We start from the raw sequence: 26,835 nt of genomic DNA, 5'->3' as shown, positions 1-26,835 counted from the left end.
ATGTGAATATCTAATTTTCCCAGCCCCTTTTGTTTAAGAAACTATTCTTTCCCCATCAAATGGCCTTGGCACTCTTGTTGAAAATCAATTAACCATAAATGTTTGGGCTTATTTTTAAACTCTTTATTCTATTCCATTGGTCTATATGTCTACTTTTATGCCAGTTGACACTTTTTATTGTTGTAGATTTGTAGCAAGTTGTGAAATTGGGAAGCGTGAGTCCTTCAACTTTCTTCTTCTATTTCAAGATTGTTTTGGCTAATTGGGGTCCCTTGAAGTTCTGTATGAATTTGAGGATTGGTTTCTCCATTCTGGAAAAAAAAGCCATTGGAATTTCGATTGGGATTACACTGAATCTGTAGATCACTTTGGAGAGTATTGCCATCTTAACAATATTAAGTCTTCCAACCCATGAGCACATAATGTCTTTCCACTTATTTTGGGCTTTAGTTTCTTCAGCAATTTTTTATAGTTTTCAGTGTACAAGACTTTCATGTTCTCTCTTGTTTTGTTCTTTTGGATGCTATTGTAAATGGGATTGTTTTCTTAATTTCATTTTCAGATTGTTCATTACAGGCACATAGAAACACAACTGATTTTTGTATTTTGACCTTGTACCTTTCAACTTTGCTGAATCTATTAGCTCTAGTGGCTTTGGGGGGGGGCGGGGAATCTATGGGATTTTCTGCATATAGAAACTTTTCATCTGAAAATAGAGATAATTTTACTTCTTCCTTTCCAATTTGAATGCCCTTCATTTCTTTCTATTTATCTAGCTAGAACTTCCAGTACAACATTGAACAGGAGTGGTGAAAAGGGACTTTGTTGTCTTGTTCCTGATCAGAGGGAGAAAGCTTTCAGTCTTTCACCATTGATTATGATATTAACTATGGGTTTTTCATAAATGCACTTTATTGTGTTAAGGAAGTTCCTTTGTGTTCCTAGTTTGCTGATTGTTTTTTTTTTTTTTTTTTTTTTTTGAGACAGAGTCTCACTCTGTTGCCCAGGCTAGAGTGAGTGCCGTGGCGTCAGCCTCGCTCACAGCAACCTCAAACTCCTGAGCTCAAGCAATCCTCCTGTCTCAGCCTCCCGAGTAGCTGGGACTACAGGCATGCGCCACCATGCCCGGCTAATTTTTTCTATATATATTTTTAGCTGTCCATATAATTTCTTTCTATTTTTAGTAGAGATGGGGTCTCGCTCTTGCTCAGGCTGGTCTCGAACTCCTGAGCTCAAACGATCCGCCCACCTTGGCCTCCCAGAGTGCTAGGATTACAGGCGTGAGCCACCGCGCCCGGCCTGCTGATTGTTTTTAATCATGAAAGATGTGTGCTGAATATCATCAAATACTTTTTCTGTACCTATTGAGATGATCATGTGATTTTTTTTCCCTTTGCTCTACTGATGTGGTATATTAAATCATTTTATTTTCTTAGGTTGAACCACTGTTGCATTCCTGGGATAAATCCCACTTGGTCATGGTGTATAATCCTTTAAGTGTTCTGTTGGATTTGATTTGCTAATATTTTATTAAGGATTTTTATGCCCATATTCATAAAGGAAAATGGTCTGTAGTTTTCTTTGGTATCTTTGTCTTGCTTTGGTATCAGGGTAATTCTGGCCTTGTTGACTATGTTAAGAAGGCATCCCTCTCTTCTATGTTTTGAAAGAGTTTGAGAAGGATTATTGTTAATTCTTTATATGTTTGGTAGAATTCACCAGTCAAGCCATCTGCTTCTTCTTTGTTGGGGGTGGGGAAGTTGAATCCTTATTCAATGCCTTTAATTTTTGTAGGCTGTTGAGATTATCTATTTCTTCATATGGCTTAGAATTACTTTCTAGTATCCTTTCATTTTAGCATGAAGATCTTTTTTCAGCATTCCTTGTAGGGCAAGCCTACCAGTAACAGACTCCGTAGCTTTTGTTGATCCGGGAATGTCTTAATTTTTCCTTTATTTTTGAAGGATAATTTTGTCAGATAGAGAATTCTTAGTTGATAGTGTTTTTCTTTCAGTACATTGCATATATCATCCTACTGCTTTCTGGTCTCCATCGTTGATGATGAGAAATCAATTGTTAATCTTATTGAGGACTCTTTGTTATGGTAAGTCACTTTTGTCTTGCTCTTTTCAAGATTCTCTCTATCTTTCAACTCTCTTTGAGTTTATCCTGCTTGAAGTTTGCTGAGCTTCTCGGATGTGTAGGTTTATATCTTCCATCAAATTTGGGAAGTTTTTGGCCATTATTTCTTCAAATATTCCACCCTCCCATTGTCACTTTTTAGGACTCCCATAATGTGTATGGGAGTCCTTGATGGTGTTCCATAGGTTCCCTAGACTCTCTTCCTCTCTCTTCAGTCTTTTATTCTTTCTGCTCCTTAGACTTGATAATCCCAATTGACCTATTTGTAAGTTCACTGATTCTTTCTTCTGGCTGCTTAAATCTGCTGTTGAAACCCTCTAATGAAATTTTTATTTCAGCTATTGTACTTTTCAGCTCCAGTATTTCTGTTTGGTTCCTTTTTATCATTTATATCTCTTTATTGATATTCTCTAATCATTCATACATCATTCCCTTGATTTCCGTTAGTTGTTTATCCATAGTTTCCTTCACTTCTTTGAGCATATTTAAGATGGCTAATTTAAAGTCTTTGTCTAATAAATCTAATGCCTTTGGGAATTCGATAGGGATTTCATTGAATCTGCATATCACTTTGGGTAGTATAAACATTTTAACAATACTAAGTCTTCCAATCCATGAACACAGGCTATCTTTTCATTTATTTGTGTCTTCTGTAATTTTTCAGCAACATTTGTAGTTTTCAGGGTATAAATCTTTCACCTCCTTAGTTAACTTTATTCCTAATTTATTCTTATTGATACTATTGTAGATTAGATTAGATTGTTTTCTTAATTTCTTTTTCTGATTGCTCTTTTTAAGGCATAGAAATGCAACTGATTTTTGTGTGTTGATTATGTATCCTGCAACTTTTGGTGAATTCATGTATTCATTATAACTATTTTGGTGGGATCTTCAGGGTTTAATACATATAAAATTATGTCCTCTGCAAACAGAGATAATTTTACTTCTTGTTTCCTAATTTGTATATCTTTTATTTCTTTTTGTTGACTAATTTCTCTAAGACTTCTAGTACTATGATGAATAAAAGGGCAAGAGTGAACATCCTTGCTTTGTTCTTGGCCTTAAGCAAAGGCTTTCAGTCTTTCATCATTGAGTACAATGTTAGCTGTGGGCTTTATTTTGTTAAGGTAGTTTCTTTCTATTCCTAGTTTGTTGAGTGTTTTTATCATGAAAAGATGCTAAATTTTGTCACACGTTTTTCTGCATCAATTGAGATAATCATGTTCTGTTCTTCATTCTGTTAATGTGGTGTATTACATTGATTTTGATATGTTGAACCACCCTTGAATTCCAGGAATAAATCCCATGTTTCATAGTTTATTATTCTTTTAATGTGCTGTTGAATTCAGTTTGGTATAATAGGATTTTTTGAGGATTTTTACATCACTATTCATCAGGAATATTGGTCTGTAGTTTTATTTTCTTGTGGTATCTTTGTCTAACTTTGGTATCAGAGTCATGCCAGTTTCATAGGATGAGTTTGGAAGTATTCCCCCCTCTGATTTTTTTGGAAAAGGTTTGAGGAGGATTGGTGTTAATTCCTTCACTTTTTGGCAGAATTCTCTAGTGAAGCCATGTGGTACTGGGCCTTTCTTTGTTGGGAAGTTTTTGATGATTGATTCAATCTCCTTACTAGTTGTGATCTGCTTGGTTTTTTTATTTATTCATAAGCTAGTATTAATAGGCAGAGTGTTTCTAGGAATTTATCCGTTTCTTCTAGGTTATCCAATTTGTTGGTACAATGTTGTTTATAGTAGTCTGTTATTATATAATCCTGTGGCATCAGTTGTAGTGTTGCCACTTTATGATTTTAGTTTTTCAAATCTTCTATTTTTCTTAGTTAATCTAGGTAAGCATTTGTTACTTTTATTGATCTTTAAAAAAATCAACTCTTAGTTTCATTGATTTTTTTGTGTGTTGTTTTTCTACACTCTATTTCATTTATTTCTACTTTAATCTTTATTATTTCCTTCCTTCTCCTAACCTTAGGTTTCATTTGTTCTTTTTCTAGTCCCTTAAGATGTAAAATTAGATTGTTGATTTGTGATCTTTCTTCACATTAAAGTGTTTACCACTGTAAACTTCCCTCTTAGTACTGCTTTTACTGAATCTTATACAGTTTGATATATTGTGTTTTTGTTTTTATCTCAAGATATTTTCCAATTTTCCTTGTGATTTCTTCTTTGACACATTTTTCATTTGTGTGTGGTTTAATTTCTACATACTTGTGGATTTTCCAGCTTTCCATTTGTTATTATTTTTAGCTTCATTCCATTTTGGTAAGAAAAGATACTTTGTATGCTCTGAATCTTGTTAAAGTTTTAAATACTTGTTTTGTGACCTAACATATGATCTATCCTGCAGAATAGTCTATGTGTACCTGAGAAGAAGGTGTATTCTGCCATTGTTCGGTAGAGTGTCCCATATATGTCAGTTAGGTCCAACTGGTCTGTGTTGTTCAAGTTCTCTGTTTCCTTATTGATCTTCTGTGTAATTTTTCTATCCATTATTGAAAGTGGAGTGTTGAAGTCTCCTATTAGTGAGCTGCTGTCTATTTTTCCCTTCAATTCTGTCAAAGTTTGTTTTACATATTTGAGAACCCTGATGTTAGATGCATATATATGTACAATTATCATATCTTCCTAGATTTTTACCATTATATAATATACTTTTTGTCTGTTATGACAGTTTATGTCTTAAACTCTATTTTCAAGTTTACTGATTTTTTTCTTCTGCTTGATTAAATCTGCTGTTTAATTCCTCTAGTGAATTTTTAAATTCAGTTACTGTATCTTCAGCTCCAGGATTTCTGTTGGTTCTTTTTATAGTTTCTCTCTTTGCTGATATTCTCTCTCATTTTGTTCATGCATCACTTTCCTGATTTCCTGTAGTTGTCTATGTTGTCCTTTAGCTCACTGAGCGTCATTAAGATGATTGTTTTGAATTCTTTGTCAAGTAATTAATATATCTCCATTTCTTTAGTATCAGTTTTTGGACATTTATTTTATTCCTTTGATTGGGCTGTTTCCCCATATCTTTCTATGCCTTTTCCCATATCTTTGCATGCCTTTAGTTGAGATTAGGGCATTTGAAAAAACAGCCACTTCTCCCAGTTTTTACAGATGGACTTTTTACAGGGGAAGACCTTCACCAGTCATGCCATTTAGAGATTCTATGAATCTCTTAAACCTTTTCTGGGGATTTGTCTTCTCTGAGCTGTGTATGTAATTTCCCAGTTCTTTAGATTTGCCCCTGATTTTCTCAGGAGTCTGTAATCTCTTGCACCCCCTAGTGTCTCTCTGCAGTATTGCAAAATCTCTGATGCTATAACAAGCTGTGGCACTCTTTTATTGTGTGGCCACCGATCTAGCACCCAAAATATATCACTGTTCCCATCAGCACTCTGAGTCAGCCAAGACAGAGACCAGTTTGGGGGGCAGCCCCTCAAAAAAACAAGAATTGTGGGTGTACATTTCACTCTCCTCTCCAAGGGAGAAGCCAGGATTTGGGAGTTTTCTTCCAATTGTATTGTGCTATTCCAGGGAGAAAGGGGAGGAACTAGGGCAAGCAAAATGCAACAAACTTTCTTACCCTCTTTGGCACAACTCTTCCTCATGTTGCACTTGTCTGAGGTGCTGCAACTTCTTAATTGGTTTCTCAAAGTCTCACAAAGGCAACTTGGTCCCTATATTGCTGTTAAGTCTGTGTTTGTGGGGGAGTAAGGGCTGCGGCTTCTTATTACATCATCTTGCCGATATCATTCCAATTTAGATTTTTAGTAAGAATTTTTTTTTATTTCAGCATATTTATGGGGGTACAAATGTTTAGATTATGTATATTGCCCTTGTCCCCCCCCCCAAATCAGAGCTTCAAGTGTGTCCATCCCCCAGACGGTACTCATTATGTATGTATATACCCATCCCCTCCCCCTCGACCTGCTGACGCCCAATGAATGTTATTCCTATATGTGCACTTAGGTGTTGATCAGTTAAAACCAATTTGATGGTGAGTACATGTGGTGCTTATTTTTTCCATTCTTGGGATACTTCACTTAGTAGAATGGATTCCAGCTCTATCCAGGATAATACAAGAGGTGCTATATCACCATTGTTTCTTATAGCTGAATAGTACTCCATGGTTGCTGTTCTGAAGACAGGTTTTGTTTGTGGATTGAGTCCTGTGGCTATGCTGAGTTTAGACTGTACTCTTCTAACATCTGACATCTAAAGGATTAAGTGATGCTTTCAGCAATGAGAGAATGATAATTATGAAATGCTTTCTTTTCTCCTTGCCTCTCCTCTTCTAGGACTATCTGACTCAGAAGCAGCTTGGACTGGAAATAGAATCTAGGACCTGGGCCATCACACCACACTAGATTCCTCTGGAGTCCCTCTGCTCATCAGCCATAGAAAGTTTAGCTTCTGTGCCTTGTGGATCAAAACAGCAGAGCCAGAAGCTTTAGGCCTATTTAAGCCTCCAAGGAGGAAAGGAGATCAAAATAGCTAAAATGAGCTAGTATAAGAATTACTACACTGAGGCAAACATTTGGGTTTTGTTTTGCTTTGCTTTACTTTGCTTTGTTTTTCAGAGTCACTGCTAGGCATACTTATATGAAATCTCTTTGAAGCTCATGTTTGTTTCTGCTGGAGGTTAGCCCTAAGGAGAAGGGAATAGACTCCAAATTTGCAGAAAAAAATTGCTGAAAAAATTTTTGTGTATCAAACTTATTTAAAATCAAATAATCAAATATAATGGGGAGAAGTGCCTACCAAAATTCACAGAAATGGTTCTTTTTAACCTTTGCAAGCTACCAAAGTACTGATGGATCAAAGGACATGGCTATGACTCTGTCATCTGGTATCTGACACCTGCTTCCACAAATGTTTCTCAGGGGAGGATTTACTGAGAAACCATCCTATCATACTGTTTCTATTATGGTCATTCTTTTCACCTTTTATTTCTTCTCTGTTGTTATTTTTTAGGTTAGACGCGAACAAACCAATGCAGTACTTGGAAAACAAGACAGTTTTAAACCAGGCATTAGAACGGTTGAATTGGCCCATTTCATTGAAAGAGTTGTCGATGCTAGAAAATGAAATCCTAACTGGGAAAATGTACATCCATCAGGCCATGGAACTCCAGGAGGCTGCCAAGAAGAATTATTTGAACAAGGCACTGGAAGAGGTGAGTGCCATGAGGGTCTCCGTATTTCCTCCCTCCCGACGTGTTCCAAGTCATTGTCATCCCTACGTTGGCCTCCCTTGTCTCTCACTCTGCACCACACTGATTTCTAAAAGAGAGCCAATCCAGTTAAGATTTCAGTACTTTTTCATCAGAAAGGAAATGCCATTTGATTTTAGTATGGCCTTATTTTTAAAATAATATTACCTTTTAATTGAAAAACAAAAGTAAATAGAAATATAATATAGTGATTAAAAGCCTTGACTTTGATAGGAGCCAGATCATGGACTATCCCTAGATATACCATCTAACCTGTGTGTAATTTTAGCTAGTTACTCATTCTCTTTAAATGTAGATTTTCTTATAAAATAGCAGTATTAATAGTATATGTCTCATAGGGTTGTTATGAAGATAAAATGAGCATGTGAAGTATTAAAAGTCCCCAATAACTGTTAGCAATTATCATTATTATTATTAATAATTTTTTCTTCTGAAAAGAAAAAGTAATTTATCATCTGCCTCATTGCTATCATTTGAGAGCATTTCCTTTTAGTTTTATTTTTACTCCTCAAATAAATGTGTTATTTTTGCATTATACAAAGTGTCCATAATTAGTTGATATTCTGCTTTTTAATTTAGCATTATTGCATAAACTTTTTCTGTGTTTTTACTAAATCTTCAGATTGATATGGTTGGTGGTTATATAATATTTCATGATGGGAGTATACCTTGGTTCATTACATTCTTCACTGAATGTTGAATATTTGGCTTATTTTCCAGCTTTCTGCTCTTTCACATAATGTTTTCATGACTTCTGTGGTGCATATAGTAGAATTATTCTGTTAAGATGTGGTGCTGGAAGTAGGATTTCTGGATCAAAGGGTATGAATACATGGAGGCTCTAAATGTATATATCTCCAGTGTAAAACTCCTCTTTCTAACTGCATGTGGTTGTGTATGGACATGGCAATGGTTTGAACTTGTCCCACAAAGTTCATGTGGTGGAAATTTCATCCCCAATCAGTGGTGTTGGGAAGTGGGACCTTTAAGAGATGGTTAGGCCGTAAAGGCTCTGCACTCATAAATGGATTAATGCCATCATCGTGGGAGTGGATTCCTTATAAAAAGAATGAGTTTAGACCTCTCCTGCACTCTCTCTCTCCCATATGGTGCCTTCTGCCAAGTCATGATGCAGCGAGAAGGTCCTCAGCAGAGGCTGGCCCCTGATCTTGTACTTCCCAGCCTCCATAGTTGTGAGCCAATAAATTTCTGTTTATTAAAAATTACCCAGTCTGTGATATTCTGTTTTACCAGCACAAAACTAAGACAGATGTGGAATAGTTCGTCTAAAATCTTACTGAATCCTAGATAATTTTGGGGTATTCACCATATGATAGTCTGAAAATCATCTTCAAAAATCTGACCTTTGGGGTTCATCATTTTGGATTCAGTCTTTGCCAAGTGATAACTGGTTTTGCCTTGTTTTAAATTCTGATTTTGATGCTCTAGATTCTTGTGTTCATTTTGTTTATTTGTTTTTCTTTCATTTTATTTTTTGCCCTATAATCACATTTTTTTACTTCTGTGTAAAAAGCTATGTCTTTTGTGCAAAATGCAAAAAAATTATCACATAACATCATATTTCTACTAATGTTATTCAAACAAAATGACTTCTTCAAAGAATCGTTCAGTGTTTCTTTGGGAGGCAGCATCTGATACCTCCAAATATTTTGCTATCTATTGGCCTTCTTCCCCCTGATGCTCTGTGGGCACTGAAGAATCAAAAGCACCAAAAGTGAATTGCCCACCTCTCCTTGAAAATATGTGTTCCTCTCATTGTGCTTCTTCCTGTTTGCTTGTTCTTTCACTTATCCATTGAAATATTTATGAGTGCCTGTGAGATGCCAAACACTATTCTAGACACTGGGAGTACCCAGAACATAGCAGACCGAGTCCTGCCCTTATTCTAATGGGGGAGACAGACCATTACTGGTCCCAAAATGATGGCCTTTTCCTGTGTTGAACCACCACTGCCTAACAGCAGAATTTGCTAGCATTATTCTTTTATCTATACTTTACATTAAATTTACAAATAGGAAGTATTGCTAATGGAGTGAAAACAAGCCTCCTGTGATTCAGAATAAAGATAGTGTATCCTACAGAATTTGAATGGAATTCTGGCAATCAAAAGTTCATTGTTCATAGGACATGGATTAATTAAATTAATTGTTCTATTAATTGACACTATATATTGGATACACAATGGGGATTTGTTCACTGCATTGAAGACATGGCACCAGCCTAGTGGAGGAGACAGTGGAACAAAACATAACCTCTGTGAGATCTGAGACCTGGTCTGGCCTTATTTGTAGCTGTATCCATGGTACCAAGAGTGGATGGATCCTGGTACACAGTGGGCACTCAGTAAATGCACATTGAATGAATGAAACCCAGATTTTTACAGTAGAGCATTATAAATACCACAGCAGAGGCATACCCACAGAACAACTGGAAGATGGGCAAACATGAGCTGTTCTGACTGGGGAGGCTGCAAGCAACACAAGTCTGAAAACTTGGTAATATTCCATAATTCCCTTAAGAGACATTAACCTCTTAGCATATTAATTCTTCACTTCTGAAGACCTGGCTCTAAGTTTTCATCTCTGAGGATATAAACCATACTCCTGTTTCTTTTAATGAACCTGAAAGAATCCCAAAACAGATCCAAATGATAGATGGCTGCAACAGAACCCAGTCACATCAGGGCATCATGGAAATGAGCCCACTTATTTCCAGAACCCAAACTGTATTGGACATGAATAATGACCCAAGAGTAAATGGTGTTCAGACTGCCTGAAGTTATTCAAATTTTTATAGTCAATTGCCTCATAAATTAGAGAATTTCTTAAGTGGAGCCCTGTAGATGAACTCATAAAGTATGCATTGAATACTTTATTTATGATATAACTATAGCACTGCAAACATACAGCTGTAGCTATACAGCTATAGCACTGCAGAAGGTGGCATCCAAATGCCTGTGAAAACATTTGTAGTGGGCTTTGTGTCATGAACAAGAGAAGCATTTGATGGGCTGTGAAGAGGAAACACTAGAGGATGATTTCACTGGGCACTCTAATTGGCATGGAGGACTCATTTCTTTTAAGAAACCCAAGAATTAATAAGTTAATGGTCAAGAAATTTAAAAAATGAGGAAAATGCAGGATAAAAAAAATCTCCAGTTTCTGCAATGTAACAATTTGGAGGAAAAAGGCCTATTTGGCTTATCTTTTTATTTAAAAGGAGATTCAGAAGCTTCTGTGCTCATTCACTCATTCAGCCCATTACAGTATATGCAAAACACTGAGCGGTTACAGAGAGCAAACAAAAATAATGACCACCTATTTTTACCTTAAAAAAAAAAAGATTTGTAGAAGTATAATTTTCCCATCATGAAATTTACTTATTTCAATTCAATGATCTTTAGTAAAACTGAGAAAGTTGTCAACCAACATCACAGTCCAGTTTTAGAACATATCATCATCCCAGTGAGATCCCTCATGCCCATTTGCAATCAATCTCTGTTCACATCCTCAGCTCCAGGTAACCGCTAATTAATTTCTGTCTCTATAAATTTGCCTTTTCTGTATATTTTTTATATATTAATAAATGGCTGGATAATATTCCATTGTATAGATATACCACCTTTTGTTTATCCATTCCCCAGTTAATGGACATGTGAATTATTTCCACCTTTTCATTGTGAATAATGCTGATTTGAACACTTGCATGCAAGTTTTTGTATTATTATAAGTTTTCATTTATCTTGTCTAGATACATAATACTATAGTGGTATTTCCAGGTCATATGGTAAGTTTAATTTTTTAAGAAACTGCCAAATTTTTTTCAAAGTGTCCAAAATCAATGGACTATAAATATAAGGATTTATCTCTGGACACTCAATACTGTTTCATTGATTTGTATGACTGTCCTTATGTTAGTGTCACACTTTCTTAATGACTGTAGCTTTATAGTAATTTTTGAAATCAAAAAGTATAAGTCCTCCAAATTTGTTCTTTTTCAAAATTGTTTTGGCTTGTCTAGGTTCTCTGTCTTTACATGTAAATTTTAGGGTCAGCTTCTCAATTTCCGCAAAAAACTCACAAAAATGAACAAAAAAAAAACTTGCTGGGATTTTGATATAAATTATATTAAGTCTAACAGATCAGTTTGGGAAAAATGGCTATCTTAATAATATAAAATGCTCTAATCCATGAACATGGTATATCATTCCACTTACTAGATTGTTGATATCTCTCAGTGATGTTTTATAGTTTTCAGTGTATAGGTCTTTCATTTATTTTGATCAATTTGTTCCTATTATGTTCTTTTTGATGCTATTATAAGTGGAATTTTTCTTAATTTTGTTTTCAAAGTGTTCATTGCTAGTACATAGAAATACAATTTTTTTTGTTTATGTATCTTGTAACATGACACCTTGCTGAACTTGTTAATTCTAGCTTGAGTGAATTCCCTAGGGTTTTTCACATATAGGATCATATCATTTATGAATAAAGACAGTTTTACTTTTTCCAATCTGGAGGCCTTTATTTTTTCTTTCCTGACTGTACTGGCTAGAACCTCAAAAACAATGTTGAATAGAAGTGACAAGACTGATTTTCCTTGTTGCTGATCTTAAGAGGAAACCATCTAGTCTTTCAACATTAAGTATCATGTGTTCTGTAGGCTTTTCATAGGTGCCTTTTATCAAGTTGAGGAAGTTCCCTTCTATTCCTGGTTTATTGAGAGTTTTATCATGAAAAGGTGTTGGATTTTGTCAAATGCTTTTTCTCCATGCATTGAAATAATTGTATGTTTTTTATCTCTTATTGTATTCACATAGTGCGTTACATTAATTGTTGTCCTTTATTCTGTTAATATTAGCATTAAACTAGCTTTGTATTCCTACAATAAATCCTACTTGGCCATTGTGTATAATCCTTCTTATATGTTGCTGGATTTATTTGACATTTTCTTGCAGATCCCGCATCTATATCCATGAGGAATATAGGTCCATAGTTTCCTTTTCTTGTGATATCTTTGTCTGGTTTGCTATTAGGTTATACTTGGCCTTCTCTTTTCTATATAAATGATCTTCCCAGTAATTTCTGGTTCCCTAGGGATCTTCCTTCCAGTTCTCCAGCCAGAAATCTAGAGTTCTACTTAGCTAGCTTAGTTGCCTGCTTCTACTTAATGTGCTTGTGTCTGGAGCCAAACAGAGGGTGGAGAGAGAGAGGGATGGAGAGAGAGAAAGAACAATGGGAGTTCACACCACCTTCTTGAAATCACAATGCCACTAATCATATAGGAAAATCACCCTCCTTCAGAGTTTTGGTTCTTCTGGGCTCACCACATTGCTGCCACTACCACAGGATTGCCTGGGGACTGAGGTATGAAAATGGAGGTAAAAAAGGTAGAATTTTTGCATTCTCTCTGAACTTTTCCTTTTCCCATTCCTCAATCTAGAACTACAAGGCTTCTCCTACAACTCTTTCTAACTGTACTCTGGTGCCCACTTCTGGGTTTTAAACCAGCTTGAGATCAGGACAGGAGACACTAGAGGGAAAAATGGTAAACTCACCACTAGTTTGGTGATACTTTGAATTCTTGTTTTCTTTGCAAACCCATTTACTACTACATACTTGCTTTTCAGAATCCTTAAATAGATTTTACCTTGAATTCAAACCCTCTGTATGTCTATTTTTCATTTTTCTAGTAATTCATTTTTAATATATTTTATAAGACCATTGGTTCTCAAATTTATTGGGAATTAAAAATCATTACTTTCAGGCTGCACATGGTGGCTCACACCTATGATCCCAGAACTCTGGGAGGCTGAGGTGAGAGGATCACTTGACCAAGAGTTCAAGACCAGCCTGGGCAACATATTGAGACCCCATCTCTACAAAAATTTTTTTAAATTAGCCAGGCATGGTAGTGTGTGCCTGTAGTCTCAGCTACTGAGGAGGCTGAGGCAGGAGGTTCACTTGAGCACAGGCATTTGAGGTTGCAGTGAGCTATGATCATGCCACTGCACTCCAGCCCAGGCCACAGAGTGAGACCCTGTCTCTAAAAATGATAATAATAATAATGACTTACAGATGATGGAATAAAGGCTTTGGAGGATTTTAAGTTAGTAGGAATTGGGTCTTTCTATTAATGATCAGTCACCAAGCATAAAAAAATAGAACTTAAGAGTTGTACTTTACAAATCAAAATGATGCTATTAGTTTCTTCATGTAGTAGACATAGTCATGATATTCACTCCAACTTTGATTCATTTAGCTCCATTTGGAAATATGAAAGCAGTCTTTTCTTTTGCTTTTTTTGAAATTTCCTGAGAGTGATGTCTTCCCAGAAAGGTTATAACTGAGCTGGGCTTTGAAGAGGTTATCTGGAACAGGAAAAAGACCCTGTACATTTTTTTAAATCTTTTTTCTCTGTGTTCTTCAAATTGGATACTTTCTGTTGTTTTGTGTTCAAGTACACTGTCTCTTTCTTCTGTTATATCAATTCTACTATTGAGTTCCTCCAGATATTATATATCTTACTTCTAAAACTTCCATTTTTCTTTAATAGTTTCTATTTCTCTGCTGAAAAAAAAACTACCTTGCCATTCATTTCAAGAGTATTTACCTTTATCTCATGGACTATGGTTGTAATTGCTAATTTAAGATCTTTATATGATCATTCTAACCTCTGAGTCATCTCAATTTTGGGATCTATTGATTGCCTTTTACCTTGAGAATTGGTCATATTTGTTTGCTTTTTTGTATGTTGCATTTTTTTGATTATATAATGGACATTTTGAATATGATATCTTAAGATTCTGGATTCTCTGGAGAAGGTTGAACTTTTTTAGTTGTCAGCAAATTTGGTTAGATTTAGACTGTAAGTTCTGTCTCAGTTTCTGTTGACAGTGGTTCCCATGTCAGTTCAGTTTTAAAATGCTGTGCTATTTCTTTTGAGTCTCCCTTATGCCTGTATCACTCAGAGTTTATTCTGGTAGTCTGAGATTTGGACAGTGGTTTATATTATAGTTCAATTCTCAAACTGGTGGAGTTTTCAAGATGGCTGATGAGAGACATCAGCTGCCAGATTGTCTCAGAAAAAAGGAAAAATTTTAGATGAAAAGCAAACAAACAAACATAAATCAGGTATAATTCCAAGAGAAAAGTGTCAGAACCTACCAGAGATTGCATGGGGAGAAGTTGTGGAGCAGAATAAGAAGGAGCAAGATGTTGGCAGAGATCAACCCCTGAGAGGTTTGGAGTTCAACAAAAAGGGTAGGTGGGGTGGTTTGTTTCTCCCCCCATCACATCTCTGGCAGTCAGTAGGCTCCTTATTTCTCTTTTCTTCAATATACCTTGAGCTAAAGTATGAAAATTTTGGAGGGAAGAAATTCCTTACCAAAAGGGTAGTTTTTAATTAACATAGAACAGAAAGTACTCCAAAGTGAGTATATAGTGTAAGTATGTTCTGTAATTCTTCGATAGTGTAATTCTCAGTAGAAATTTCTCAGTAGAAATTTCACAACTTATGAGTTTCACTATCTGCTTTGACTTCTTCCTCATCAATTATTACTGTTTTGTCTTTTTCAGCAACAGAAATTGGAAGGAAACCCAACAAAGAAAATCAAATCAAAAAAACCAGATCCCCTCAGAGGCCAGAAGGTTATTGCAAGATGTGATGAAAATGGCTTTTATTTTCCAGGTATATTTTTTAAAATTTATTTTGTGGGACTCTTTTGTTAAATAATTTGATATTGGGGACCAGAGGTTTCAACCTGTTCTTTCCCTAGACACTGACATTTCATGAGCCAGACTAAGGTATTACACTTCTCAAATGAAATGATGATGAGGTGTCTTTCCATATTTGGAAGTAAAGAAAAGGTAGCCAGAAAAATATATTTATTTTAATCTCTCATATTTTTTTAGTAAAGAAATTTTTATTATACACCTACTATGTTCCATGTATGTAATATTCTGAAAGTGCTGGTCTAATATAGTGAGCAAACAGGAGAAAATTCTTGTCTTTGTGGAGATTACATTTTAGTAAGGGAGACAGACAAGCAAACAAATAAACAAGTAAAAATATGTAGGATATTGGATACAGTGCTATAGAGGAAAATCAAGCCCCAAAGGGGGCTGAGAATGTCAGGGTGAATGTTATAATTCTAAATACAGTGGATAATGAAGAGGTCCTGGGGAAGGTGACATATGAATAAGGATTTACGGTAGGCAGCGAAGGCCGTGAGATTGGGGGAAGAGAGTTCTAAGCAAGCAAACAGCAGCACAAAGTTCTGGGGGTGTGTTGGAGGCAGAGCAAGATGGCTGGCATTGCTGGGCCTCAGAGATTTGCCCAGGGCTTCCTGTAGAAGGCATGATTCCTGAAGGAATCATCCAGGTCCTGTGGGTGCAGCTATGAAGGGAGCTTCCTGGATAGTGACAATAATATGTGTGAAGATCTAGAATTGAAGAAAAACGTTTTATGTCTGGGGAAATAAAGTTGATTGTGGTTGGAACCATGAATGCAAAGGAAGGGTGGAAAATAATAAAGCTCTTCTGCAAGTACAGGGCCATTCTTAAGGTATGGGGTTAAGGAATTTGCACTTTATTCTGAGAGCACTGGGGAGCCACATTTAAACAGGGAGAAACATAATCACACTTGAAGTTTAAAAAAGATCCCTCCCATTACCGGGTGAAGAGAGGATTTGAAGTGGGTTAGGCTGTCACTCCAGTCCCTGGCTTGGGGCAGTAGGTAGATAGTGGTACCTACAGGAGGTGATGGTGTGGACGGGAAGACGATGAGATGTGTTTGTGACATGATGAATTGCGGGTGCCTATGGGATGCACAACTGAAGATGGCAGAGAAGCAATGGAAGATCTGGAGTCTGGAGAGGAAATCTGTGTGGAGACAGAGATTTGGGAGTCAACACAAAAGTTGTCATTGAAATCACGGGAAGGGTCTGTAGGGAAAAGAGAACTGGAGAAAACCTTGCGGAAGCTCTGTCGGGGGCAAAAAGATTACACTGCAGAAACATAACTGGCGTTGTGTGGGCATGATCTATTGATCACCAGTTAAAAAAATAATTATTAACATTATTTAAATTTAATTAGATGGACTTTTTAGGTGGGGAAAAAAGCACTTCAGTGGGATTTTTGCTTTCCAGCAGGCATATAAGTAGAACTGATAACTGGAACATCTTATTTGAAATTTGAAAAATGTGCTCTGGAGTTTCTTGGACAAGAGTAAATACAGATCTGAGCATTTGAGATGAGCGCAGAGGCCGAGGCATGAGACTCTTCTTCACAAGAACAGGGGCTGAAAGCTCCGGTTTCTCTGGGGCTCAGACTTGCTGAGAGATGATTATAGGAGGCCACCCCTGCTTGAGAAAGTTTTGATTTTTTGAATGTGAGCCTTGGAGAGGTTCATGGCTAATTTGTAGTCAAATGGAAATGCCGAAAAGGGCTGAGTTCCAAATGGTTGGCTTAGGGCTGTGATTAGTTTGCTGGCCAGGGCCCTGGAGAAAAGTAGAGTGGCTTGAACTTTTACCTAGCACCATCCCTGTGTCACGAGAAAATTCTGAAGACCTACTGGAGAAGTAGAGACAGGGCTAATGCCTGTGGCTACATCAGCATTTGTGTTTAATGTGCAATTAGAGACAGAGAGCACATACTGTCCTCCTAACAGCTGCGTGGGATCTGACTAACTGGGGATTTTAAATTTGTAACTGTGATTAAATTCAAATAAGTCTGTTTGGAGGAAATAAACATTTGAATTTAGTCATTTAATTGGCAATTTTGACTAGTGTCTAGATAATAAACTTTGACTCAGCCAAATTAAATGACAGCGTGTGGGTTATCTGGATGTACTTAGGTTTTGTGTCTTCTCCCCACAGTCAACTAATCTTTTCTTTAATTGAGAATTTCAACTTTACATTCATAGAGTTGTTTTAATTAAAAAAATTTTCAAATGTACCCAAAAGGAATAATACAGAGAACTCCTGTATACTCTTTACCTCAGATTTGCCAATTTTTAACATTTTGTCACATACCACATACATTATTTTATTCATTTTTTTCTCTCTCCTCTTCCCGCTTTACACATACCTACACACACACTATTTTTTTATGAACTATCAGAGATTAGGTAACATTTATCATGCCCTTTACTTTTTAATATATCAGTGTGTATTCCTGAAAAACAAGAACGATATTTTAATATAACCATAATGAAGTTATAAAACTCAGAAAATTTAACATTATTATAGTACTTTTATCTAATCCATATATTTTAACTGTCCCAATAATGGCCTTTATAGTATTTATTTTTCTCCCGTACAAGTCCCAATCCAGAATCATGTATTGCATTTAATTAGCATGTCTCTTTAGTCTTCTTTAATCTAGAATGATTCTTTACCCTTTCTATCATCTTTCATGATTTGACATTAAGAGTAAGGCCAGTTATTTTATAGAATGTGCCACGGTTTGGGTTAGATTAGATTCAGGTTATCATTCTCAGCCAGACTATTACCTATGTGATGTCACGTCTCCCTCGGGGGCAGCCCATCTAGAGGCACATGATGTCCATCTGCCCTCATTGGTGATGTTAATTTAGATCATCTGGTCACTGTGAGTTGCTGTTTTCCCTCTGGAAAAAAAAGAAGGCCAAACAGAGTTTTGTAGAGCGCCGGCATGCCATTCATTGATGACTCTTTCTGTGGTAACTGTTGTTCAAAACCTCCTAAGTGCACTTCAGTCAAACGCAGGATTGGAGTAGCTGGATCAAGTGTCCATTGCTTGAGGCCAGGTCCACACTGGAGCAGAGCTGGCCAGACTGGCTGTTGCCACCCGCTTGGGACCATGGCAGGGATTTCCATATGACCGACACTATTCCCATGGTTAGTGTGGATTATCTAGTTGAGGAAATGACTACATTGCACAAAATAGAAGCGAAAAGCCGATAGCCTGGCTTACCCGGATGCTCTAAGGCAAGGAGAGAGACACATTTTGAAACCTTATTTTAAATCATTATTTGTGGAAATTGGGTCATCCTTCCTGCTGTTCAGTGAGAAGAAGCATTTTTCTTCAGGAAATTCAGTGATTTCGTACTATGCCATAAGAACAGGTGATAATGAAGAAAAGTGGGTTGAAACAGTATGTTCTGGGGTGCAATGATTTAAGGTCAGAAAGCCAATGTTTTCATTCATTTGAATTCTGCCTCTTTCCTCTACTAGCCACATGACTGGAGTCACTTAATTTACCTGCGCCTTCATGTCCCAGTCTTTCCAAATGGAATTTAAAATGATTAAAAGCCTCATAAGATTGTTGTATAGATTAATGGGATGATGTATAGCACTTGCTAACTACACATAAAGAGTTGTTGTATCATCCTGTGTGAGCGCTCCTCTCAGGAGATACATACCACCAACGCCCGCCCTCTCGTGGGGGTGCAGGGGGCTGCTTTCCCTGGCACAGCGGTTTAGAGCCTTTCACAGCAAGTCAGAGGCGAAGTCAGCACAGAGGGCTAGAAAGGGAGCCTCGGAGATGAAGGGAGAAGAGAACATGATGACCAGAGTGTGGGACAACTCTGCAATGGTGGTGGGGTGGGCGGAAGGCTGCTGCGGCTAGAGCAAGGCGAGAGCCTTTTTGAGGAGGTGGAATTTAAGCCAGGCTTTGGATATTGGTAGGTTCTTAGAGCCAAATGTTAAAAAGAAAAAAGAAAAAAAAAATCCAGTCTTCAGCCTAAAAAAATCTGTTTGGAGCAAAAAGATCCAGAACCATTCATGTATCTTTCCCCAAATGAACTGACTTACGCTGTCTACTCAGACTTTCATCAGACCTCTGCCCACTGAGCACTTGGCAACATTTTGCTGAGGGTCTCCACAGGAGTGTGTGCCCCTTTCCCCAGCTGCATATAGGAGAGCCCTCTGGCTGAGGTATGGAGCCCACTCATCCCCAGGAAGGGGCCTGGGCTCGCCAGCCTCCACCAGGAGAAAGACAGAAAGCAGTGGAGGCCCTTCTGCTTGTCCACTCTCCAGAGCTCAGGTCCCAAAACAATTGCCAGAGAGATTTCAGTGCCAGGAGACACAGCCTGGCCTCTTTGGAACTGAGGGCAGTCAGAAACTGCAGTGTGAGGGATGCCAAAAATTGGACCTGATCTTGAATCAGGACATAAGAAGTGGTAATATTGCCTTAATTAGATGAGAAGGAGCAAGTAGAGAGGCTTAGCAGTACCTGAACTTTCCAGCTGTGGGTCCTCCATCTCCCGAGTACCAGCTTCAGGGAGACCCAAGCTGGGTGTGTAGACTGTAAGAAACGATACTACTTTCTGGAGAGGAACAAAGACCCACATCCACAGAGACTGTACAAAGAAGGGAACAGAATTGAAGGAACTAAAAAGAAGTTGTCATAACATACCAGAAAGTCTTGGCCCAGTGATTTAGTGCAGGGATTGGCAGGTTTTTTTCTGTAAAAGAAAGTAAATGGTTTAGGCTTTGTGGGCCACCCAGTCTCTGTCACGATTTCCCAACTTAGGCAAACACTGAAAGACAATCTAGCAGGTCTAACACCGGGTGCAGCTAAGTCCTGAAGGCTAAGAATCTGAGGAAAGTCACCTGGGCAGTGTGGCCATGGTGACAGCCCAGACCCTTCCCCCGGAGCCACGGGAGAGGGTGGGGCACGCAGGTGCGTGGGATGTGCTACGTCCCCTCATTCTCAATTAGGGTTGGCTCTTAATTGTTTTCATAATAGAAATTCTTTCTAAAAACTGTTGTTTTCTGATTAAAGGCTAAAGTCAGCTTATGGCAGAAAGTGTATGAATAATGTGTAAAGAATATGTCAAAAACCAAATTAAACATTTTAGTCCAATAAGAAAACACACAATGGAAAATTGGCTTTTGTGTGTGTGTATGTGCGTTTAAAAAAAAAGATTTTCATTTCTTTGGCCATTTAAAACAAGAGACATGGATCACGATGAAAATCAACAGCTGTTTCTTGCCACATATTTGCCAAAGCTGGCATGTGAGCCAGGGCAGGCGTGCCAGACACACGGGCGGTAGAGCCCAGTGGGGACACATGCACACGTTTCTGTCTCCGAGTGGGAGTCTGTGAGCAGCTGTTACTGCCAGGGGAGGTGTCCAATGTCGGAATTTCCCCGTTAATGTTTAGAATCCCTTTTTAATGGGAAAATAAATTTCAAGTCAATAAATGACCAAGAAAAATGAATCTGAACACAGGTATTTTCTTTTCCTATAATAATTATATAGACTTATAATATAGGATTATATTATAATATGCTATAGAATATATACATATCATATACTCAAGTATAACTAAAAGACTAAGAAACTTCTCTTTTCTTTCCTTCTTTTTCGCTGTACATTTTAAGGAAGTTGTAGGGTGTGCTCAACCTAGTTACTTTTTCATTTAGCTAACATTAGATGAAAAGCTGATTTGGATGGGAGTTCATATTTCCTTTTTGCTTTCACAATTTAACACCATCTATTTTCTATCTTTAAGTGTTATGGAAGGAAATAGAGCCAAAATAAATAAGGAAATCAGATGGTAGGAGGTGTCCAGGAAGAAGACCTTTGTTTCTAGGAACAGTGTTCCCATCAGGACGGATGCTGGCGATGCTGGATGAATAAGCTGCTTTTGGCTTCCTGTCTCAGCAGGTGCTCCAGACCAGGGCACTGTGCTTCACCACTTTGAGTTGTTCAGCACAGGAGGCATCATACTATGTCCAGCATTATCTGCTGGAGAAATCAAGAGGCACACTGATCTAAATAGGCAAAGTGTTAGAACTCAGTGTGGCTGACGCTGTGGGGCAAGCCTAAGGAAGCAGACAATATTTGTCTTTATATTTTGTTTTTTCTTTTGTGTTCCCTCCAGGGGTTGTGAAGAAGTGTGTGAGCTCCACTCAAGCACTGGTGGGCTTCAGGTATGGAGACACCAAGGTCGTGTCCACCTCATTCATCATGCCTGTGGGGGGCGCCATGCCCTGCCCACTGCTCCAGGTACCTGTTCCATGATCTGTTCCAGGGCCCCTTTTCACAATCCACAGAGTTCTAGATGACAGAGGATGATGGCAAGGCCACTGCTTGGCCATTTGCTGAACCAGGCCAGGTCCCACAGGGAGCTTATATTTGGGCAGGAAGAATAGTGGCCCCTGTTCCTGGAACCCATCACCTGGCAGTTTCCTCACTCATGGCCCCAATCTGCCAAATCCCTATTATGTAGCTCACAGCTGCACAGACTTCCTGACGTTGCACCTTGAGGCCCTTGTCCTGCTACAAGACAATAGATGATTGGGGGAAGGATGTTGCTATAGCTGCTAGTGCTCTTTACACTTTAACTGCAAAAGATATATTATATTGTATTGTATTATATTATATTACATTATTATATTATATTTAATAACAAGGACAGACAGAGGTAGTACTTCCCTTGATATTGTAGTCAGTTGATGTTAGATTGTGATGCCGTAAGGCAGTTACCCCAAACATGCAGATAAGGTGGATTAATGTGTTTTCATCTGCTCATAAATTCATAAAAGCTGTGCTGCCTCTGGCCCATCCTCCTGTCCCCATCCTAATGCTGGCACCAAGGCCAGGGAGCAGAGAAAAGCCTCCCAAGGTGCCACTGCTGCTGTTGCTTGCACAGAGGGAGCCAAGAGGAGAAGCAACAGAGGAGGAATCAGAGGATCGAGCCTTGGTCATCCGTTGCTGCTTCCTGGCCACACCCATGGTGCACAGCAGTGCACTTGTCCCCTGATGATCCACAAAGGCCCAGCAGCCTTTGTGTGCCCCTTCACAAGGTTCTCCTTCTGCTGCAAGTTATCTCTTTGCAACTTTTACCCACAGATTCCGGCTATGTGTTTTGGAGCAGCATTAAACAAATCTGCTCCTTTCCTATGTCTGGTGGCAGCCCTTCCGAAAGATGAGAACACTGTTCATATCTTTTCATGCCAACACCCCAGGTTCCTTCACCCAGTCTGTGTAGGATTTAGTTTCCAGAACCCTTGCCATCTTGTTGGCTGTCCCTGGACCTTCGGCAGTTGTTAAAGTCCTACTAAATTGGGCTTCCCCACTCTGATCACAAAATTCCAGACTTGGCCCAATGAGCCCAGAGAATTTTGGAACTATTTCTTAACCAAGAAAAAAATATGTATTTGAATTTTAGCATCAGCATTTGCCAATTGTCTTGGGGTATTTTAAAACAAATTTATGATAACATCATCCATGTGATCCATAAGCAAAACATTTGCTGTGAAATGTGCTGTCCTCTACAGGTTGGAGACTATGTGTTTGCCAAAGTTGTGACACCCACAGGATTTGACTTCTATGTCCCTGCCATTGTCATAGCACTTCCGAATCACAGTGTGGCTGAAGAAAAACTCTACACAGTTTTGAAGTGTAACAACCGGAGAGTAAGTAGACTTTCATTGAGGAAAGCACTTTCCCCTGCTGTATGCTGTATCTACCCCACCCCCCCGCATCCCTCCCTGCTCCTCCACTGCCTGTGGTTTGGGTTTTGCCTACTGGGCCACACAGACTCGGCCCTCACTGAGGTCATCATGGCCTCCTAACTCCAGTATTGCACGGTCTTTGGCTCTCCTTGCAGGTCTGTGCTTTACCTTCGACAGTAGGGCAGGCTCACTCTGGGATCTTGCAGCTCTGTTCTTTCCCGCTGCCCCTCCTCCTCTTCCTCCTCCTCCTGACTCGTGTTCCTCTGCCGGCCCTGCAGATGTGGGTGTCCCCTGGGCCTCTCCCAACCCTGTCTTCCTCTGCCTCCTCACAGATCTGTCTCTCAGGGTGAGCCTCCATCTTTGGATACCTCCTCTGTGTCAGGGGAGGCAGCCTCTGCCCCTGCCCTGAGCTCCAACCCTAAGTTTCTAGCTGGGTCCTCCTGGAGAGCTCCTCTGGGTGAGCACAGGCATCTCAAACTCAACTGTGTCAAAGTCAGCGCATCACCTTTCCCCAAGTGCCCTCCTCCTCCTGCATTCCCTATAGTAGGGGGTGCCATCACCTGGCTCCTCATCTCACACCTGTCTAGAACCACCTCTAGAGTTGGCAGGAGTTGAGGAAGAGGAGGGGGCAAAGGTGTGAAGTGGAGCAGAGTGGAAAGAACATGGGCTTGACCGTTAAAAAGACCTGCATTTGGATTCATGAACATTCATTGTGCTGTGTACTGGTTGTCTGACCTGGACAGGTTGCTCACCTTTCTGAGCCTCAGTTTTATCACATATGAAATGGGTATTTTATATATCTATATCTATATATTTATATCTTTTAGGGTGATTGTAAGGCTATGAGAATATATATGTAAAACATGATGTGACTGCAATAGTTAGTAGCGTCACTCCTGGATTGAATCTTTTCCTTCTACACTCCCCGCGGCCAGTGGGTGAGAGCAATCCAGTTAACTCTATCACCTCTAGATTGATTCAGTCATTGGACAGACGTTTCTCAAGCATCTATATTTTCTATTGGGTCGTTTATCTTTTTTATTGATATGAAGTCTTCTATGTCTTCTGGATAGTAATTCTTGGTAATATATGCAGCCAATATTCCTTTCCTGGTCTGTTGCTTATCTTCTAATTTTGGAATCTTTGTTGACACAGAAGCTTTAAATTTTAATATGGTCAAATTTACCTATCTTCTCCTTTATGAATTGCCCTTTCTGTGTTTTGTTTAAGAAATCCTTCCTCAATTACATATTTCTCTGCATATTTTTTCTAAAAGTTTTAGAAAAATTCTTTATCAGTTTACAAATCCAATTATGTCATTTGCCTGCTTGATGTCCCGCCCCCCGGCCTGACACACACGCATACACATGCACATACCTTTTGTCACCCTCCGGGAGAATCCCAGCATGGCCCAGGTGTGGCCCCAGCCTGCTCCATGAGGGTGGCTTCCAGCCGAGTGCAAGGCTCGCTGCTTCCCAAACACAGTGGGCTTTTCCCTCTTGCTGGACTTCCCTCCCCTTCACCTTTCCACTGGAAGTTCCTGTCACCCTGAAGACTCTGCCTGACTGACTTCCCACTGGGCCTTCAGTTCTCCCACCGGCTACACTGCTCACTCCCTCACCAGTCTCCCAATCCTTCGAGACAGGGCCCACCCCCAACCCCAGCACAGCCTGATGAAGAGAAGGGTCTCACAATTGTTTTTTAAATTACCTGAATGAATGACATTGTCTTGATGGACCTCTTAACATGCCTGGGAAACAGACTGGCAAGCAGAATAGATTGGTAAGCAAAAAGAAAAGTCACAGTGACTAACTTTATTAAGCCTTTATCGTGTACCATTTACACATAGTGAACAGTTGACTCTTTAGAACGCTGTGAGTCAGGGACTGTTATTATCTTCATATCCATACAAGGAAATTGAAGCAGAGAGGTGAAGTCACACCCCCAGTAAGCAGCTGAGCAGGCGTTTGAACCCAGATAATCTGGATCCATGGCCTGCACTCTAAACCACTGTGCCCTTCTGCCTAGTATACAGAATAAAAATATGCAGTAAATCCTTGACTGTGGCATGAGGTAGTTCCACTGAGGAGAGCAGCATGATAAAAGAAATTTAGAGTTAAGGGCAAAAGGGAAAGACCGTCAGAGCCAGTGGCCACAGGAGCATCAAGTCCAACCTGACAGAACACAAGGAGAAAGGGGTGTCTTCTCATCAACCCAGGAGAAGCCCCTTAGAGAAGATGGAGTTTCCTGCAGCTGTCCTGATGATGGTAGAGAAGCAGTCTGAAGGGCAGAACTTGGGGAAGCGCTCCTGGCATGTGGCATTTCTCTGGGGATATCTACTATGCAAGGGAGGAGGGAGTAAACCAAGGGGTATGTTGAGATGTTCCCTGCTCCACATGCCCCAAGGTGCAGGAAGAGATAAAATAGTTGGCCCAGGATCCCAAAGGAAAGCCTCAAAGCCCAGGGAAGGACCTGGGAATTTACCCACAGGGCAGGCAGCGCTAGGGGGTAGAGTGGTGTGGCCAGCAGGAAGGACTTTGGAGGCTGTTCTGATGGAGATTCAGGAGATCTGATGAGGCTGAAGGTGGGGCATTCAGCAAAAGGGTGGTATGCAGGAAAGAGACAGTCAAGGCTGAAATAAAGATAGAAAGGGAGGTGGTTATATAAAGGGATATGTGCGTGTTTGTGCATCTTATGTGAGTAGACTTGGCAATTGACCCAGAATATGGGGAAACGACAGAGAGGACTCAACAATGACTTTTATTCAGCAAATAACTATCAAGTGAGGCTTTGAATTTAAACTGCTCTCTGAAGTGTCACCCTGAATGGGATAGTGACTAGAAGCTATTATAAATGGTTGAGCTAGAATAAAATTATATCTGAATTGTGGACATTTCTGATTTAAATTGAGCGAGCTCTTTTGGTATTATTACAGGAATTTTGCCTTCGGAGTGCACTTATTAAGATCAGCCAAAACAAGTATACTCTCTCTTGCTCTCATATAAAGTCACTCCCAGTTCAAGAGGATCCAAATGTGTAAGTGTACTCAACTTTTACCCTTTGAAATATTAATTATATCTTTGTACCTTTGATCTGTTTCTGAGTTAAGATCCATGACCTCTAACTCCTAGGGGAGAAAAGCAGAAATGGAGGACTTCCTCCTCAAAATGTAGCTCTGTGATTATTATCCCTTCTGCATCAAGCCTGGTTCCTGCTGTTTATTCATCCGTTTCTAATCTCAAATCCAACATTGTTTGACTCTTCAGAAAAACATTCATGAAAATGTCATGAGTATGAAGGAATTGTTCCCCTTTTATTTGTAAGGATTCAAGGCCTTCTAATTTAGTCTCAGTTGGGGCCAATCACCTACCTGCCCCTCCCCTTGTTCAGAGATGGGAGTGAGGTGCTGATCCTGGCTTGCCTGTGGCCAGTGAGCGAGTGGGTGGCTGGCTGGCTGGGTGGTGGTTTCCAGCGGCTGCAGTGGGGTGAGCAAATTTTCCTCTGAGGCAGTAGTATTGCTAAGAGCTATAAATGTGGATTAAAGCTAAGTCAATAGGAAAGAGTTGAGGCCTAAAGAGGAAACAAAAGCCCAAGTCCGTGGGGCCAAAAAGGGGCATCAAGTTTGGAGTCGCAGAGCCATGACCTTGGAGTCAAGGGCACACAAGAAGAGATGAAGGTGGATTTTGAGCAAGGTTTGGGAAAAGGGGCCCAGGAAGCCTCCTCCAATTTCAGTTAGTTTGCTGGCTGTCTTCAGGTGCTAACCTGCATTCTCCCAATGGTCTTACCTTCTAGTTCAAAACAGAAACCATCAGTTATTCTCTCCCTCAACTTCTTATCCTCCACCTCTGGGCTTACAGAACTCTGTGTCTTCCCCCTGATGTCAAAGAGTGAGTGTCTCTCCTTCCATCCAAAGCTGATTTGTCCACTACCTGTCCCCCACTACCTCAGGTCCTTGCACCGTCAATTATCCCTGTGTTCTTCTCT

The 26,835-nt window shown here is 39.3% G+C and overlaps 1 protein-coding gene across 1 annotated transcript in view; it reads left to right on the top strand.

Moving 5' to 3' along the window:
* VWA3B (von Willebrand factor A domain containing 3B) overlaps window positions 1-26,835 on the top strand; it is a 188,799-nt gene that overhangs the window by 154,416 nt on the left and 7,548 nt on the right. The window contains 5 exon segments of the mRNA XM_069494458.1: window positions 7,125-7,326; window positions 14,982-15,093; window positions 21,276-21,400; window positions 22,675-22,812; window positions 25,787-25,887. Of these exon segments, the coding sequence (XP_069350559.1) occupies window positions 7,125-7,326; window positions 14,982-15,093; window positions 21,276-21,400; window positions 22,675-22,812; window positions 25,787-25,887 (678 nt within the window).

The sequence above is a fragment of the Eulemur rufifrons genome, chromosome 19 (genome assembly GCF_041146395.1).
Source record: "Eulemur rufifrons isolate Redbay chromosome 19, OSU_ERuf_1, whole genome shotgun sequence".
In the NCBI taxonomy this organism is placed as follows: Eukaryota; Metazoa; Chordata; class Mammalia; order Primates; family Lemuridae; genus Eulemur; species Eulemur rufifrons.
The sequence above is the reverse complement of the archived record's forward strand: the minus strand, read 5'-3'. Positions and strand labels throughout refer to the sequence as shown.